At 41.7% G+C, this 19124-nt stretch overlaps 1 protein-coding gene across 1 annotated transcript in view; it reads right to left on the bottom strand.

Annotated features, from left to right (window-relative positions):
• PTGS1 (prostaglandin-endoperoxide synthase 1) overlaps window positions 1-19124 on the bottom strand; it is a 90313-nt gene that overhangs the window by 19623 nt on the left and 51566 nt on the right. The window contains exons 4-7 of the mRNA XM_056537954.1: window positions 15778-15918; window positions 14647-14790; window positions 6170-6351; window positions 3021-3104 (exon numbers count right to left, since the gene is read on the bottom strand). Of these exons, the coding sequence (XP_056393929.1) occupies window positions 3021-3104; window positions 6170-6351; window positions 14647-14790; window positions 15778-15918 (551 nt within the window). The remainder of the gene's footprint in view (window positions 1-3020; window positions 3105-6169; window positions 6352-14646; window positions 14791-15777; window positions 15919-19124) is intronic.

Below are 19124 nucleotides of genomic sequence, written 5' to 3'. Positions count from 1 at the left end.
CAGAGTCTGCAGAGACAGCTATGCATTCCATGCGGACATTCCGGAGTCTGCAGAGACGGCTATGCATTCTGTGCGGACATTCCAGACTCTGCAGAGACGCTATGCATTCTGTGCGGACATTCTGGAGTCTGCAGAGATGGCTATGCATTCTGTGCAGACATTCCGGAGTCTGCAGAGATGGCTATGCATTCCATGCGGACATTCCGGAGTCTGCAGAGATAGCTATGCATTCCATGTGGACATTCTGGAGTCTGCAGAGACGCTATGCATTCCATGCGGACATTCCGGAGTCTGCAGAGATGGCTATGCATTCCATGCGGACATTCCGGAGTCTACAGAGATGGCTATGCATTGCATGCGGACATTCTGGAGTCTGCAGAGACGCTATGCATTCCATGCGGACATTCCGGAGTCTGCAGAGACGGCTATGCATTCCATGCGGACATTCCGGAGTCTGCAGAGATGGCTATGCATTCCATGCGGACATTCTGGAGTCTGCAGAGACGCTATGCATTCCATGCGGACATTCCGGAGTCTGCAGAGATGGCTATGCATTCTGTGCGGACATTTCGGAGTCTACAGAGACGGCTATGCATTCCATGCGGATATTCCGGAGTCTGCAGAGACGGCTATACATTCCATGTGGACATTCTGGAGTCTGCAGAGACGGCTATGCATTCCGTTCGGTGTCTGCAGAAAGAATGAACTTGTTCATTGTGTGCACAGCACAGCAGAATCCGTTGAATCCCAGCGTGTAAACATAGCCTCAGGGTCCATCCAAAATCAGGCCACCACTGTGAAGTGGATGGGGGACACACTTTGATTAAAAAGTGCAAGAAGAGCCTCCATTTTACTTCTGTGATCAAATATGGAGTGCTGCTGCAAACTTCATTTTGTGAAACCTCGGAGCTAGAAAGAGCTTCTTATCCGAATTTCAGGCATAATTTTTTCATTACCATAGTTCTTTCCAGAGCTGAGATATAAACCTTTTCTTTACAATGTAAATGAGGTTCAAGTGCACGGCATGAACCCAGGTAATTCAGCCCATGTCCTCTTTAACTTATAGTTGTCAGTCAAACAGAGTATGGGGAGGCAATCGGGCCATGGGACATGGGCTGAAATTACCTGGACTCTTACCGTGCTGGGGAACATCCTCTGGGCACTGGAGCCTCATTTGCACATTAACCAATAGGCTTATATCTCACTGATAAGGAGGAGTATAGAAATAAAAAAGAGGTATTCCTGGGAGTCTGATGAGTAGCCCTGTATAGCTTTGCGCTTGCTTACAACTTTAATGCTGACAGGTCAGCTTTACAAAAACTGTCCCCTCATTTTTTTCCTTATTCTTTGTTCTTATCTTCAGTCTTCCAAGTATTTAGACTGCACAAAGGTGTCTACCAACTTAGTCCAGTTTTAGACAAGCGGAATACAGCTGTATTATAGCATCATAGGTCACATGGTAGGGTAAGCTGTTGATCACTTTACATGAGGTCAAAAGGCCCCTTTTTTCCCAGACTGTCCATGAATTTAAGAATGGTTGGCAACCCTGCTGTACAATGTTTCCCAGTTATCTTGTGCCTATAGGGGAGTTGTAGTTGTAACCAAAGGGGTGTAGTCTGGTTGTGGAGGAGCTGGGCTGCTCCTTCTGCAGGTGTTGTGGGATATTTGTGTTGGTTGGTTTGTGGTCCAACCATTTATGTTGGACCACATGTGGCAAATGGGTTTTTTCGGTCTGACCTAAATGTGTACAAAGAGCTTCAAAAGCAGTCTTAAAAAATGTATTTAGGAAGACGATATCACTGTAACGCTTTGTTTTGCATAAATACATGTACTTCACCTATAAGGTGTGTCCTACCTTTTGTACCATTTTCATGTATCATAAAGCATTACTGTCATGAATAACAACTTTTGATGTGTTGCTCACATCTGTAAAAATTTTGGATCGCATTGGGCCTCCCTCCTGGCTGCGATCGTGAGACATAAGCCAGTGAAGCGGGTGGCATTGCGCTCCACTCCCCGGCCGGCAGGTCCGACGTTTTCCATATTGAAGTCTAGGCAGAGAAAATGGTTAGCTCTGCCAGTCAGCTGGGGAATGGAGCGCAATGCCGCTCACTTCCCTGGCCTATGTCTCAGGATCGCAGCGAGGAGGGAGGCCCAGTGCGATCAAAAATTATGACAGGTCAAAAGTTGTTACTCATGACAGTAATGCTTTAAGCCCCATTCATATCATGTTTTTTTAGGTACGTTGTCAGTGTACATCAGGCCTATGCCTATTGACTTTGCTAAACAGAATGTAGTCATCTAGGGAGACTTGAGTAAACTATGGGAAAGATTTATCATACTGTCTTATGGTAAGATTCTCTTTGTTGTCCATAGCAACCAAGTACGGTTCAGCTTTTATTTTATCAGAGCAAAATGAACAATGAAAGCTGAGCTGTGATTGGTGGCTATCAGCAACAAAGAGAATCTTACTATAAAACAGCTTACTAAATTTACCCAAAAACCGTATATAATTTATATAAATTATTATAAACTACTGTCTTTATCTGCATTGCTAATAGCAACCAATCAGGGCTAAGCTTTCATTTTACCAGAGCAATTTAAAGGGGTTATCCAGGAATAAAAAAAACAGACCTAATTTCTTTCAAAGACTGTATCCAGGTATCCAGGTTGGCTGTGTTTCTGCAGCTCAGTTCCATTAAAGTGAATGGAGCCAAGTTGTAATACCACAACTAGCCTGGAGACAGATAGGGAGCTGTCTTTGAAAGAAATTAGGTCTGTTTCTTTGATTTCTGGATAACCCCTTTAAGAAATGAAACCTGTTATTGGTTGCTATAGGCAACAAAGACAGTATATGTTACCATGTATACAGTCTGAATTGGCTGAATTTAATGTTTAAACTGTTTTATGTGTGACTATTATGTTCTAGCGCATACTTAGTTACAGCAATAATAAAAAGACATCAGAAAACCAAATAATGTAATTGACCAGAAGCTTATAATAAGTCTTATTATACAAACCTGATACTTTAATTTTCCGTCTTTGAAGAGTCGCAGAGCATGCTGGCGCTCCAGACCATCTCCATATATATGGCTGAGGTCAACCTAGAAAAGATTGACAGGCGGTTCATCATATTGATGCGACTAATGAGAAGAAAACATCATATTCTGCTCCACCAACCATCACCGATAATGAGTAGGAAACAACTAAATATATCATGTTAATAGATACAGTGTGTCAAGGTAAAATATCTATCCAGACGAGTGATCACATAAATATTTCATCAGCAGTAATGCTGAAAGTTCATCTATAAATCATAAAATGTGTGTGGCCCTCATAAGACATAATGCCGCCTGCAACAACCACAACATCTTGATTTTTTAACTCTAGCAACACAGAGAAATCTATTGTCTATGCCATTCTATTTCCCATTGTGAAATTAAAAGTCCCCAGCCACCCTTAAAGGGGTACTCCGGTGGAAAACAATTTTTTTTAATCAACTGATGCCAGAAAGTTAAACAGATTTGTACATTATTTATGTTAGGAGTTGTAGTTATGCAATAGTTGGAGAGCCAAACACCTGCCCACTCCCTTCAAAACAATGGAAAGAACAAGCACAAGAAGAGCTCTAATTTCTAGATTACATTAAATGCATTTTCAAATATATGTATTTCTATTATGTCCATGGTCAGTAGTAATACAAGAGTAACACTTGTCTCTTCTTTCAGAGATTTGCAATGATTTACAATGGTAGCATTTAGGGACTAAATTACAGTTGAAAATGTTTTGAGGGTGTTTCTATGGTTACTGAGGTAGAATTATAAGCATTTTATGGGATTTTAAAACTTTTATGGAAAACCACATCTCTCTACAAAGACTTTGAAGGGGTTATCCGGCCAAAGGATAGGGGATAAGATGTCTGGTCCCGCCGCTGGGACCCCCCCCCCCCCCCCCCCCCCAATCTGCGTGCAACACTCGCATTCTAAGTGGGGCTGCATCTCCAGTCTCAGAAAGCTCTTTGTTTCTGGGAATGGGGACATGACGTAATGCCACGCCCCCTTGTGATGTCAAGTCACGCCCCCTCCATTCATGTCTATGGAAGGGGGCGTGACGGCCCTCCCGCCCCCTCCCATAGACATGAATGGAGGGGGCGTGGCGTGACATCACATTCCCCAGTCCCGGAAACAATGAGCTTTCCGAGACTGGAGACGCAGCCCCCTTTAGATTGCGGGTGCTGCTCTTTGGCCAGATAACCCCTTTAACTAAATTTTTCCAAACTTCTGCAATTTGCCCTGGCATGCTGGATATCAGCTTCTGGGACAAATTCTGACTGGTGACAACTTATTCTTACCTCTCCACTGCTTTATCACCATTTTTGTGGTTTTGGCTGAGAGACTGTCACTAGCAACCCGGCACTGTGCTGTGTGTGGCTGTGCAGGGGCCAGGAGCAGAAGGAAGCTCGGGCTACCTGTTAAGAAGTCAATGGTGTCTGCGGACAGCCCGCGGAGAGTCCACCCCTTTCATGATCTGCTTGTGTGAATGAGCCCTAAGGGTGTATTCACACACACAGTATCAGTGCATATTTGATGCAGTGCAGACTTAATGCTGTGTTTAGTAATTTAGTTTACATTGAAAACTGCAGCATGCTCAGGATACTGTACTTGTGAATACACCCTTAATAGCCATATGATTTCTACTGCTGCACTTCATGGTACAAAATTTTTCCTTGACCTTCAAATTAAAATAAAAACACAAAACAAAATGTACCATATGAATCCACCCGTACCCCCGACACCTTGCTGGCTTAAAGAATCTTGGTTCAGTTGTGTGTGGCAGCAGCTACATGTGTTCTTACCCTTAATATCATTATCATTTCCCACAGTTCAAAAATCGGTCCAAAATTATTTTAGGAGCCAGTGTACCAATAGAAAAATATCCACACATAGCATATTATATTATTTAGATGCTTATTTCTACTCTAGACATGTTGGGTGGAGACAGTGTTAGAGTTCTAGCTGAAAGAGATTGTTAAAGGAGTACTCTGGGGAACTAAACTCATAGCCCATCCTTTCCCTCTCATCAACCTATTTAATTGTCTAAATATCATTCATTAGCCATATAGAGCTGTTTTCTCTCTTTAGTTGTCACATGCATGAAGTGAGGGAATGACATCATCCAACCATCCACTCTTTCTCTGTCTAAATCCCTTTCTAAAAGCAGTCCCCACCCTCCTTGGAGGCACAGACCATGTGGTTTCTGCCCTGCACTGATGAGTCATGCTTTCTTTAGTGCAGAGAACTGGGAGGTGTGTGCAGCCTTAGCCAATCAGACACTAGACCCCTCTCTGCTGCTCAGAGCAAAAGGATGGGGCTGCTCTCAGAGAGTGAGCTGGCTGGCAGAGCAAAGGCAAAGGGAGGATGGCAAAGAATATCAAGCATCCAGAGAAGACAACAGGGGCCTAATTTTCATGAAGCATTTAGAGTGTGCCGGATATCCCATCCGGCACAGTCTAAATGCTTCATGAAAATATACCTTTCTCGAAAATCATATCCTGACTTAAAGGGATACTCCAGGGAAGTGTGCGTATATATATATATATATATATATATATATATATATATATATATATATATATATATATATATATATATATATCCTGCCTGATATGCATGGCTCTGTGGCCCCTGTTGTCTTCTCTGGAAATTGCAGAAAAGAGGCAAGCACACAAGAAGTTATGTATTTCAGAGTGTGAAGAAGTGATTGGAATGGTAAAAGGGATTCTCGCATTTCTAAACTTTATGCTTCTTTAAATAGGATGCCGCGGCCATACTTTGAAGATGTAAGAGTTTATTTCTGTAGACTGAATTTGTGCCAGTTCAGAAATCAAGGAGTGAGACAGTTCTATATCTCAGAGCTAGGTACTTACATCTTATCTGATGGTAATCCAAGTGGAGCGTGCCAGACTTTTAACTTGTAATTACATCTGACAGACATTACCCCACACCCTTACCATCAGGATGTTACTAGACCAAGATACTCCGGGAACTCACAGAGAGGTCTGACAGTTAAGCGGTGTCAGGACTCCTCACATTACTGTCTATCTAAAAATCTGCCTATCATCCTATAACAATTATTCTAACTAGAATGCCAAATAGGTTGCATAACTTACCCCATGACCGAATCCTTTAATGAAACCTCGTCCCATCCTCCCAAAAGTCTTGAAAAACTGATGAGTAAAATGTTGAGCAAAGAAGGCAAACATTAAATTTGTTTTCTGTGGGTCAGGAAGGAACTTCTCCCTTTTTAGAAAAGTCTCGACCAGGTAAGTGGAATCAGGCAGCTGGAGTTTACCTGAATATGAAGATGTACATAGTTAGTGAGGGTAGAAGAGTAACAATGTATAAGTAAAATGGTGAATTTACATGAGGCAGATTTTTTATTGTTAATATACCGTATAAACTCGAGTATAAGCCGGGTTTTTCAGCACGATTTTTCGTGCTGAAAAGCCCCCCCTCGGCTTATACTTGAGTGAACTCTCCGCCTGTCAATCGCTTCTCAGTGATCTTCAATCTGCGGACCTCCAGATGTTGCAAAACTACAACTCCCAGCATGCCCGGACAGCCATCGGCTGTCCGGGCATGCTGGGAGTTGTAGTTTTGAAACATCTGGAGGTCTGCATGAAGACCACTGTGGCCTTCGTGATGCCTAGTGACATTGCCTTGGCACGGGCAACATCACTAGTCCTGGGCCGTCCCGGAGTGGAGAAGAAGGCCTCCCGGTGAAAATGTACAGCCCGGAACGACTAACCCTCCCCACCGGACGGTCCCTGCAGCATAGATGGCCCGGACCAGCTCACCCTTCCTTCCCACCAAGGGGAGGTGAGTAGATAACTAAAGGGGGGTCTGGATGATGACGAAGGCTGCAGTGGTCTTCAACCTGCGGACCTCCAGATGTTTCAAAACTACAACTCCCAGCATGGGGGGGATGAGGTATTTCCCACCTTAGGCTTATAGTCGAGTCAATAACTTTTCCTGGGTTTTTGGGGTGAAATTAGGGGCCTCGGCTTATATTCGGGTCGGCTTATACTCGAGTATATACAATAATAATAATAATAATAATAATAATAATAATAATAATAATAATATTTATCTCTATTACAAATTCTGCAGCACTTTACAATTTTGGGGGTACAAATAAAGACAAGTATAAGACATTACAGTATTACACAATAAATATACCAAACAAGAAGAGTGAGGACCCTGCCCGCGAGAGCTTACAATCTATCTGTAAGTATTTGTATAAAATTCTATTAATAGTCAACACATGGGGTATTAGGCAAGTTTCTTGATCCCATTTTGGGGGTAGATATCTTTTCATCACTTTCTATACTATATTTTGGAAGGCAGTATTTAAAAAAAAAATTGTGTTTTATTTGTTATTTTGCAACATTAATTGAGTGGGCCAATTTGACACGCTTCTAGTGGAAAAAGGGGAGTGAGTTTTTTTTTCTCTTATTTTAAAAATTTTTGGTAGCATTTTAGTAATCATGTATTTATTTTTTTTATTTTAACATTTGTTTAGCCCCACTTGGGTACTAGACCATGAGATTGCCTGGGCACTCATAGTAAACTGCAATACTTTTGTATTGCACTATATTGTGCTTGCCAGTTACAGTACTTAAAGGGGTCTTCCAGGAATCAAAAAACAGACCTATTTTCTTTCAAAGACCGCTCCCTGTCTCCACTTTGGGTGTGGTATTACAACTTGGCTCCATTCACTTCAATGGAACTCCGCTGTAGAACCACACCCAACCTGGAGACAGACAGGGAAAGGTCTTTGAAATAAATTATCTCTGGTTATCAATTCCTGGATAACCCCTTTAAGCTTGTGGTGCTACAGTGTTTAAAGTAAATGGGAGTTACGCAAATTGCGTAATACAGTTGCCTCAGCTGTTTTTGACTTCTATACCAGAGTTGGGACATCTAGAGTAAATTTCATGCTATTAATCTGAAATAGGAATACCTATTTAATAGGACTACAAAGACTTGGAGGTCTTCATTAGACACCCTGGTTGCCACAATAACCCATTGACACCCTGTAATTGCATTGTGGGGGTGCTGAAGGAATGACAGAGGCAGTGCCCTGCATCTGCCTAACTGCTTAGATGCCACAGCTGTTATTGACCGTGGCATCTAAGGAATTAAGTGGCTGGGATCAGAGTTATCGCCAATCCTGGCCATTGCAGCAGAATGTCAGTTTTATGTTACAGACACTGTCGATGGTACAGGGTCAGCTCCTGAGCCCACACCCTCCTAGCATGAAAAACATATGGAGGTTCATGGTTCTTTGGAACAAACTACTGGTAAATGTACGGTGCAAGGCAGGAGGGAGTTACAAAACCTCATTTAGTTATATGGATAATGGATATATGCAGTGACGTCTGCAATAAATCTAGTAAATGTGAACAAACCTTAAGAAAAGTTTAGAGAATACAGGGTAAAACTTGACAGGTGTCAAGTTTTAAAAACAAACTTTGCAATATTATGTAGCCAATAGGGAAAGGCCCTCAACGGAGATCCACCTCAAAATTCCCTATGTGGAGTCATTTTATGGGTTTTCTGGTTTAGAAAACTTCAAATCAAGTTAATAAATAATGACATGTTTTGTGAGCAATGTGAACATTTATATGAATTATGTAACTGTAAAAAAAAAAAATTAAATGTATCTGATGGTACCTTAAAGGGGTACTCCACTGTCCCAGTGTTCGGAACATTTTGTTCCAAACGCTGGGTGCAGGGGGTCCTGAAGTCACGGTCACGCCCCTTATGACTTCACGCCACACCCCCTCAATGCAAGTCTATGGGAGGGGGTGTGGCAGCGCCACACCCCCTCCCATAGACTTGCATTGAGGGGGCGTGGTCATGACATCACGAGAGGCATGGTCACGGCCCCGTGCAGCCCGCACCCAGCGCTTGGAACAAAATGTTCCGAACGCTGGGGCAGTGGAGTACCCCTTTAAGCCTTTGTCTCGCTTTATAGATGCTTGGTTTGACAGTCTGCCAGTGAGACCTTTATCTTGTATTCAGGTGGATGCTTGTATATTCTGTTATGGAATCAGTGACACCAGATGGTTACAAGGCTGCAATGGAATGAAGGCAAACGTTGCGCTCACTGCGGTTTAGTGATAATGTTGGTTGTTGCTCATGTGTTTACTAGTATTAGACAAGAACATTCAGCAAGAGAAATAAATCACACAACATAGGAGCCAACATACCCTGAAGTCGTGCCCAGACTATGCATTCGGGTAAAGCAATTTAGTGATCTTAATAATGGGTGGATTTCAGGATTGCGTAAATCCGAACTATTCAGGCACTGACAAGTATCACATACAGGCAGGGATTTTATTCTGTAATTCTATTTGAAGGCAGCAAAAAGTAAAGACCAAGACTATTCTTTGGGCAATGAGTAACTCTTTTCCAGTAGTTCAAAATCACTCTTAATGGCAAATTCTTTGTAGTATATAATATTCATGAGATCCCCTTTCCTCCTACCCACCTACGGTATATCTAATTGACAGATTTCTGCTTACGCACTGTGTATAGTTACACAGCGCCTGAAGCGCGGTCTAAACCAGTACTTTATGGTGCCCTCAGGGGGGCCACAAACCTGGTGACAGATTTACTTTAAAGGGTTTATCCCAAGATTGCAACATATCCTTAGAAACAGCATAAGGGATAATTATCTAATCACTCTGGGTTCAACATTAGGACCTCCACATATGAGAAGAGGGGTCTCTTGCCCCCTAAGTAAATTAAGCAGTGTACACAAAGTCTTATAGAGAGTGAATGGAGCAGCACCCCCAAATGCCATTGCTTTATTCACTGGGGGTAAAGGAACCCATTTTTATGATAGATGGGGGTCCCTGTGGTTGGACACCCGTTCATAAAATAGTTATCCCCTAGGTTGTGGATAAATCTCGTAAAAATCTGTTTCCAGTCTTCCAGTCTGTTTTGTGCTTTGTCATATCCTTGAACTAGGAGGTGCTGGATGAAGACACCCTAAAACCCTTAAAGGGGTACTCCAATGGCCAGCGTTCGCTAGTAAATGTTTCGAATGTTGTTTTCTCGCTGCGGGGGTCAGCCACGCCCCTTGTGACATCATGGCCATGCCCCTCAATGCAAGTCTAGGGGAGGGGGCGTGATCACGCCCCCTCCCATAGACTTGCATTGAGGGGCATGGTCATGATGTCACAAGGGGCGTGGCTGACTCCCGCAGCGCAAAAACAACGTGCAAAACATTTACTACCGAACGCTGGCCAATGGAGTACCCCTTTAAAGGGTACCTCTCATCAAAAAAACTTTTGATATATTATAGATTAATGTATGCAGAATAACTTTACAATTGCATGTTATTAAAAAATATGCTTCTTTCTATTTAATTTTCCACTTTGAAGAAATGACCCCTAGGGGTCTCCCTACCAGTCCTGGCAGCAAGCATTTCAGACTCATGCTGGAGTCCTAAACACTACGAGCTGCCTGTCTGCTTTGTTCACAAAGGAGAACACTCAGAGCTGCCAGCCTGCTTTGTTCACAGCCTGTTTGGCTGTGAACAAAGCAGGCTGGCAGCTCTGAGTGTTTAGGACTCCAGCATGAGTCAGAAATGCTTGCTGACAGGACTGATCGGGAAAAATACAATAGAAAGAAGCATATTTTTCATTAACATGCTATTGGAAAGTTATTCAACATTCATTAATCTAAAATATATCAAATGTTTATTTGATGAGAGGTACCCTTTAATAGGTTGGAAAGTAAAGTTCACTTAGGAAGTGTAATAAGGAGAAATGAGAGTCCTCAGATAAACAGAGGTGATACTGAATCTGTCACTACTATTTGGTTTTCCGTAAGTGTTTTTTTTTTTGGTTTTCGTTAAAAATTTTTGTGTTTTTTTTGTTTGATTTCTCAGTAATATTTCCAAGGCAGTTTTTGCATGTCTAAGTTTTCATAGGAGACCTGTGGTCTGAATACAGAGCGCCCACACCTTGCTGCATATCATGGGGGAATGCAGAACACAAGTATCTGCAGATTCCTGGGCTGCTACAAGATCAACAATCAAATGCGATAACCAGGATAATAAATGGTGGAGCTGAAACCTCACAGTCAGAAGGAACATCACATTTTTGTCTCATTGCATCACGCTTGGATGGTCAGGAAATGTTCTCAACACACACAGGAAAGACTTAACAGCCCACAGAAGTGAACTGGATGATACATAAACACCGGTGGGCGTCCTCCTAAGCTTCTGTCTTGATGCTCACACAACTATCAGTCATGGGAAGACACAAAATACTATATAATACTATATTGCAAAAACCTTTACATCTTTGCACATATATAATATGCATAGGCGAAAATACCTGTTTTATGTATCCATATCTAATAATCTAGACAATATATATATATATATATATATATATATATATATATATATATATATATATATATACAGTGGTCCCTCAAGTTACAATATTAATTGGTTCTGAGATGACCATTGTATGTTGAAACCATTGTATGTTGAGACCCCAACTCTATGGAAACCTGGTAATTCGTTCTGAAGCCCCCAAAATGTCATCCAAAAATAGGAAAAAGTGAGGATTAAAGAAAAATAAGAAGATAACTAATACAGATAAAGCAAATCCTTACATATAAAAGTAAGAAAGATCTGCTGGGAGCTGTAAATCACTGTCTATGTCAGTGTTTCCCAAGCAGGGTGCCTCCAGCTGTTGCAAAACTACAACTCCCAGCATGCCCGGACAGCCTTTGGCTGTCCGGGCATGTTGGGAGTTGTAGTTTTGCAACGGCTGGAGGCACCCTCGTTGGGAAACACTGATCTATGTAGAGGACAAGAGCTTCTTCAGGGTCCTGTACAGTACACGCAATGTCCTAAAAAAAAAAAAAGTAAAACGGAGCCGCCCTCACCTGGTGTCCAAAGGAGCAGCTAACCATGGCATAGGTTAAAAGTAGCACAGGACATGTAATACCTCCCTGTACTGTAGGGGGCGCTACCAGACAGCCAGTCAGTGCATGCACTTTAGGAATACAGGGGTTTTACCAGTGAATGTCCATTCTGATTGGTCGGTTCTTCCAGTCATTGACACGTTTCACAGATCTGGACTGTCTGTAGCATTGTATGTTGAGTCTGGTTTCAAGTTACAATGGCCCAGAAAAGACCATTGTATGTTGAAACTATTGTATGTTGAGGCCATTGTAAGTTGAGGGATCACTGTATATTATATATATATATATATATATATATATATATATATATATATATATATATATATATATATATATATATATAAAAATATATATATATATATAATCTGTATCTATTAAATCAGATGGCAAACAAGTCTACTTGAAGGAAGAAACAAAATGACAAGAAATGTCTCCCAAACCATGTCCAATGTACTCATTCAATGGGTTTTTCTGGGAGGGAGGTCCTCCAATGCCTCCTGGTGCAGTAACAAATAAAAAAGCTGCCCCGATCCCGCACAGCTGCTGTTTTGACACGCCCTGTCCCTACTGTGGTGCCCTTCTTCCAGGTACCTGTGACATTTTGTTTGGGCAGGAACTGCCTTCTCAGCCAATCATTAGACTGGATTAGCTTCAATGAGAAAACCGGCTCGCACAGCGCTGACCGACCAGGACACAGTAGGGAGGATAAGAATGGAATTTAATGACCAGGATGGTACACGTTTCGCTGCGCAGCTTCTTCAGGCAATTCCTGAAGAAGCTGCCCATGCGCAGCGAAACGCGTTGCATCCTGGTCATTAAAGTCCATTCTTATCCTCCCTACTGTGTCCTGGTCAGTCAGCGCCGTGTGAGCCGGTTTTCTCATTGAAGCTAATCCAGCATTAATCATCTGTTACTATTCACTGGTCGGTCAGCGCTGTGTGAGCAGCAGGGACCGGGTGAGCAGCAGGGACCGGGTGGCATCAAAGCTGCAGCTGCAGAGGATAGCAGGTGAGTAAAGCTGGAGAACCCCTTTAAACAAAAAGGGAATTCTATATGTTATTTGACGTGTTTTCATAGCTGGACATGGGCATAATGGACCATGTGGTTATTTAGGGGAACCTTAAAGAGGAGGTCCGGCCATTGTTGGTCCAATGTAATTTTAAGAACAAAGTTACCATGCAAATTTTTTAAAAAGGAAAACCTAAAATTTTGCATGGACATAAGTATTCAGACTCTTTTCTATGACATATAAAAATGTATCTAGGGGAGGTCCCATTTCTCTTCATAATCTTTGAGATGTTTCTACACCTTGAATGGAGTCCTCTTCTGGTAAGAACCCATTGGTCTTTGTGGTTGAGATCCAAAGATCCTGTGTGCAGATGGGAGAAACTTCCAGAAGGTCAATCATCACCGCAGCCCCCACTATCTGGGATTCATGGCAGAGTAGTCTGAAAGTCTCTCTTCAGTAACGAACATATAAATGCCTGTATGACATTTAAAGAAAACACCTAAAGGTCTCTCAGACTGTGAGCAACAAGATTTTCTAGTCTGATTAACTCAATATTAAACTTTTTTTGTCTCAATTCTAAATGTCATGTCTTGAAAAAAACAGGAACTGCTGATTACCTGCCCAATACCATCCCTACAGTAAAACAATATGTTGGCAGCATCATGCTGAGGGCTGGAACAGGGAGACTGGTCAGGGTTAAGGAATATCTGAATGGAGATATTCTTAATGAAAACCTTATCCAGAGTTCTCCTGATCTCAGACTGGGCTGAAGTTTCACCTTCCAACAGGACAAAGACCCTAAGCACAGAGCCAAGACAACAGAGGAGTGGTTTAGGGACAATGCTGTAAATGTCATTGGGTGGCCCAGCTAGAGTCCTAACTTCAACCCAATTGGACATCTCTGAAGAGACCCCACCCAACCACCGTCCCAATCCAACCTGACAGAGCTTATGAGAATATGTGGAGACGAATGGTAGAAAATTCCCAAACCCAAGTGTGTAACCCATATGGCATCATCACCAATTGGACTGGAGGCTAAAATCACTACCAAATGGGCTTTAAATAACTAGTGAGCAGTGTTTTAGTTTTTCCATTTGAATCAATTAGTAAAGATTGCTAACATTCTGCTATACATTATCATTATGGGGTATTGAGTGCATATTCATGGGGCAAAACTAGATTTTCTTTTCTTTTAGCACAAAAGAAAAAAGTGAAAGGGCCTAAAGACTTTCTGAAGTGTATTAAAAATTATCATAGTACTGAAGATAATTTATAATACAGACTACAATTTTATTCTCTTTATATAATTATATATTTACAGAACATGTCTTATTGCTTCCTGATGACTACAACCCTTACGATACCTTTTAATCATGTCGGGTGACTCACAGTGGGTCTAGTCAGGTTTGTACAGACATGAACATTCACATCCTAGATTTGTCTATCCATATTATGTCAATTGTTTGACTCTTAAGACATGGCTGCTGTTTACTGAACATTTTGCAACCTTAAAGTGGCAAAGTATAACACTGAACCCACAAAATAAAAGGCAAATCACAACAATTAAACATACCGTATGTTTATAAATGGAGTGCATTGTAGAAAGGCTTATGTGCATCTTACCTTTTGTGCCCATTGGTGTAGGGCAATCGTCTGGCACGGGTGGGAGCACTCTTGTGAAATAGCTGACATTGGAATAGGCCTCCCAGCTGATGTATCCATAGGCTGAATTATATGTTGGAGGACTCGGTATCAAATTGGATCGCACTGCAAAAAAAAAAAAAAATATTTTGTTGAATACAACGAACAAAGATTATTTGTATATTATCCATGTGCCATGAATAGAGGCTCCAAGTCTATATGATAGTTTTTATGTTTAATTTAAAAGAAGAAAGGAACAAATACAACAAGTTCTTGTATTACATCATATCAGCATGGAGTTTATGAGGGATCGGTCCTGTCATATTAAGCTGATCAGCTTTTACGAGGAGGTGAGCTCCAGACTGGACCAGGGGTAAACTGCTGGATGTCGTATATCTTTTTTTTTTCAAAGAATTTGATACAGTGCCACATAAAAGGCTGGTACATAAAATGAGAATGCTTTGGTTGGGGGAGAATGTGTGTAAGTGAGTAAGTAACTGGCTCAGATATACGAAATAGAGGGAGCTTACTGATGGTACATACTCTGTTTGGGTGATTGTTTCTAGTGAGGTACCACTGAGGTCAGTTCTGGACCCTATTCTCTTCAATATATTTATAAATGACTTTTTAGAGGAATTGCATAGTAAAGTGTCAATCATTTCAGATAATACTTAGCTCCGCAAAGTAGATAACAAAATAGAGGACAGGGTACTGTTGCCTTCCTCTGGATTAATACAGTAGAGACACATTTGTCTTTTTTTAACCTCATGAACAATGTTACTATGTGCATTACTTATCAGATTTATAGATGTATCCAATCCTGTGGAAGATGATACATAAAGTAAGCAATATATTATAGGGGTGTTTTGAGGTACTACTTGCACTGCTTAACTGATGTTAGCAACAACTTCAAATATCAAAAAATGTAGTTTTCAAAATAACAAAATTGTACAACTTCTATATTTCTTTCTGCTATCACCACCAATCTACTATCACCAATGAAACCACTGTCCTGATTATTCCTCCCAGAAATGTTCTTATTTGTAGCCTCTGGATGAGGTTTGTCGACACCCAGGAGTCAACTGGCAGATGTTCATGACACATTGATCTTACCTGTTAAAACAAGCTTTACAATGGTATCACGGATGAACGTGTTATTTATTATATCCCAAAACCATTTAAACCGGGTGAGGATGTAGTGGTAAAAACTAGGACTTGGCCGCACAAAATCTCGAATCCTTGTCAATAATTCAGCTGCAAGTGAAATGAAAGAGTTAATGCCGCTTACAGTATATATTAACACATAACTATAAATCAGCCATTTTTTCTTCCAACTATACATCCTACTATGGGGCGGATCCATATGCTGACAGATATCCTTTGACATAACAGGAAAGAATTGTTCACCCTGGTGAGATCATGAACAGTATAGTAAGAATGTACATCTCCTGATCACACTAAAATTAGGAATGTGATAAATACACATGGCTTGAACCTAAATAAAGCATAACATTGATCATTTGTGACATGGCCTTTTGCATAGTTTACACAAAAGATTAATGCAAATCCTTCACCATATTTTATTTAATTATATTTACCCCTCCATGACACAGGACGTAAATGTACATCCTGGTGCCCTGGTACTTAATGCACCAGGACATACATTTATGTCCTGTATAAGACCGCGAGCACTGTAGTGGTGGTTGTGTGATGTGTGGCAGGTCCCGGCTGCTATCAGTGGCCAGGGACCCGCCGGTAATGGAGGACATCAGCAATTGGACTGGTGCCTCCATTAACCCCTCAGATGCCGTGACAATACAGATCACGGCATCTGCAGCTGTGCGGTCGGTAAAATGGACGATTGGATCGCCTGCGGTATCCATAATGGCAGATGAAAGTGCCTCCAGCCGTCTCCGGGGGTCTTCTGCTCTGATCGAGTAGACCAGAGCAGAAGATCACCGATAACACTGATCAGTGCTAGGCCCTATGCATTTCACCGAACAGTATTAGCAATCAAATAGTCCCCTATGGGGACTATTAAAGTGTAAACAAAAAATTAAAAAATGTAAAAAAAAATAAATAAAAGTTACAAAAAGGTGAAAAATCTTCTCCCCCAATAAAAATGTAAATCATCCCTTTTTCCCCATTTTACCCCCAGAAAGTGTAAATTTTTTTTTATTAATAAACATGTTTGGTATCACTGCATGCGTAAATGTCCGAACTATCAAAATATAAATATTATTGATCATGTACTGGTGTAAATGTAAAAAAAAAAATACATAATATTCCCAAAAAATATATTTATTAAAAGTTTCATATAGGCAAATGTGGTATCAATAAAAAGTACAGACCATAGCGCAAAAAAGAGCCCTCATACCGCCGCTTAAACGGAAAAATGTAAATGTTATAGGTCCATTCCAACCATTCCTACTTCCATCACCCTACTTACCCCTTCCCTTTCAATACACTTGTATGGGTAGCTCAGAGAGTCCGTCTTTAAAACAACTCAATACCATCTGTGTTCATGAGAATGAATAAAATCCACATGTTACATGTAGATTGTGCAGCCAATCTTCCTGCAAGTCACACATAGAATGATCCTTTCACTGTGTGGGACAATGCACATTTTTAAATATCTCTCTCTCTGTATCTCTCTGTGTGAGAGATACAGAGCCACAAAAAATGGATCATAGTCATGGGAAAGCAGTAAGGAATTTTAAGGAGAGGTTTTACTGTTTTCACTACAGAATAAAATAATGATTTTGGTACAAAATATGCATTGATGCATTATGCAGGTGTGGACAAACTCCAAGGCCTCAGAGTTCAACCTGTTTCCACATATTAAACACTGGCTCCAGTCTATACGACAACCTCAGTTTGGTTGTGTAACTTGGATTCCTAACTTTGTTTCTATTGGATTTATGATTACTGGTCCCACTAGGTACAGGGATGGATTACGGGTTAGGGGGTCATTCCTGTTAGTTGTTATTGTAAATCCTGGAAGGGTAAATCTCAATACTACTTCTAGATACAGTATTTTACAGCTGTGTTCTTCATTTCAGGGGACACAGTGTGTATTAAAATGAATATCAGTGGGCACAGTGTGAATTAATGTTATCAACAGGAGGATAAGCTGAACCCAACATCCTGTTCCTAACTACATGGACGATCCACCCTAACTGGTGGCCCCCAACTGAGCAATGGTCTCTACAATGGCACGGGGTAAAACAGAATGTAGTCAATGGCCAGAGTCAGAACCAAACAGTAACAACAATAACTAAATCCAAGTCCAGAGAATAACCATAGACTAGGGAGGGGTCAGAACCAGCTTCAGAACCAATACAGAAACTAAGGTAATACCAGAAAACAAGCTGGGTCAGAACAGGAGGTCTCATCAAGTCCAAGTCCGAATCCAGTGACAGAAGTCAGAATAGGCAGCAGTTAGAGGTCCAGGAATACAGCAGTAGACTAACAGGAACACGAGTGATGGCAGAAACTCCATTCACTGGCGCCTAACTGGCCTGACCTTCGCATGCAGAGAGGACTGGGGATACCCACTGAATGTGGCCAGGTTAGTTCCTCACAATTATAATTAATATCTGGTACATGCTGACCCAGATTTATCAGTCAGTCTGAAACCAAAACTGTTTGGTTTTCTCTATAGCAATCAATCGCATCTCAGTAATTTTTACCAGAGCTCAATAAGCTATAAAACCTGAGCTGTGATGAGATAATAAAAATGGAAAACTACAGAAAAGTGCGTCACTGTCATTGGGGGAGATTTATTAAAACCTGTCCAGAGGAAAAGTTGCTGAGTTGCCCATAGCAACCAATCAGATCACTACTTTCATTTTTGAAAAGGCCTCTGAGAAATGAAAGAAGCGATCTGATTGGTTGCTATGGGCAACTGAACAACTTTTCCCCTGGACAGGTTTTGATAAATCTCCCCCACTGTGTATTCTGCCTGGCTGTATCCCATCAGTGCTGTGAGCATTTGTAAAGTTTTCTTTTTGTAGACCTTGTCACCTCTTAAAGGGGTACTCCAGTGCTTAGACATCTTATCCCCTATCCAAAGGATAGGGGATAAGATGCCTGATCACGGGGGTCCCGCCGATGGGGACCCCCGTGATCTTGCATGCAGCACCCCAGTTAAAATCAGTCGCCGGAGCATGTTCGCTCCGGGTCTGATTACCGGCGACCACGAGGCAGGCGGCGTGTGACGTAACGCCTCCGCCCCCGTGTGACGTCACGCTTTGCCCCTCAATGCAAGCCTATGGGAGGGGGCGTGACAGCTTGCATTGAGGGGTGGAGCGTGACGTCACACGGGGGCGGAGGCGTTACGTCACACGCCGCCTGCCCTGTGGTCGCCGGTAATCAGACCCGGAGCGAACATGCTCCGGGGACTGATTTTAACTGGGGTGCTGCGTGCAAAATCACGGGGGTCTCCAGCAGCGGGACCC

The sequence above is a fragment of the Hyla sarda genome, chromosome 9 (genome assembly GCF_029499605.1).
Source record: "Hyla sarda isolate aHylSar1 chromosome 9, aHylSar1.hap1, whole genome shotgun sequence".
NCBI classification, from domain to species: Eukaryota; Metazoa; Chordata; class Amphibia; order Anura; family Hylidae; genus Hyla; species Hyla sarda.
This window is presented reverse-complemented; position numbering and strand designations above follow the sequence as displayed.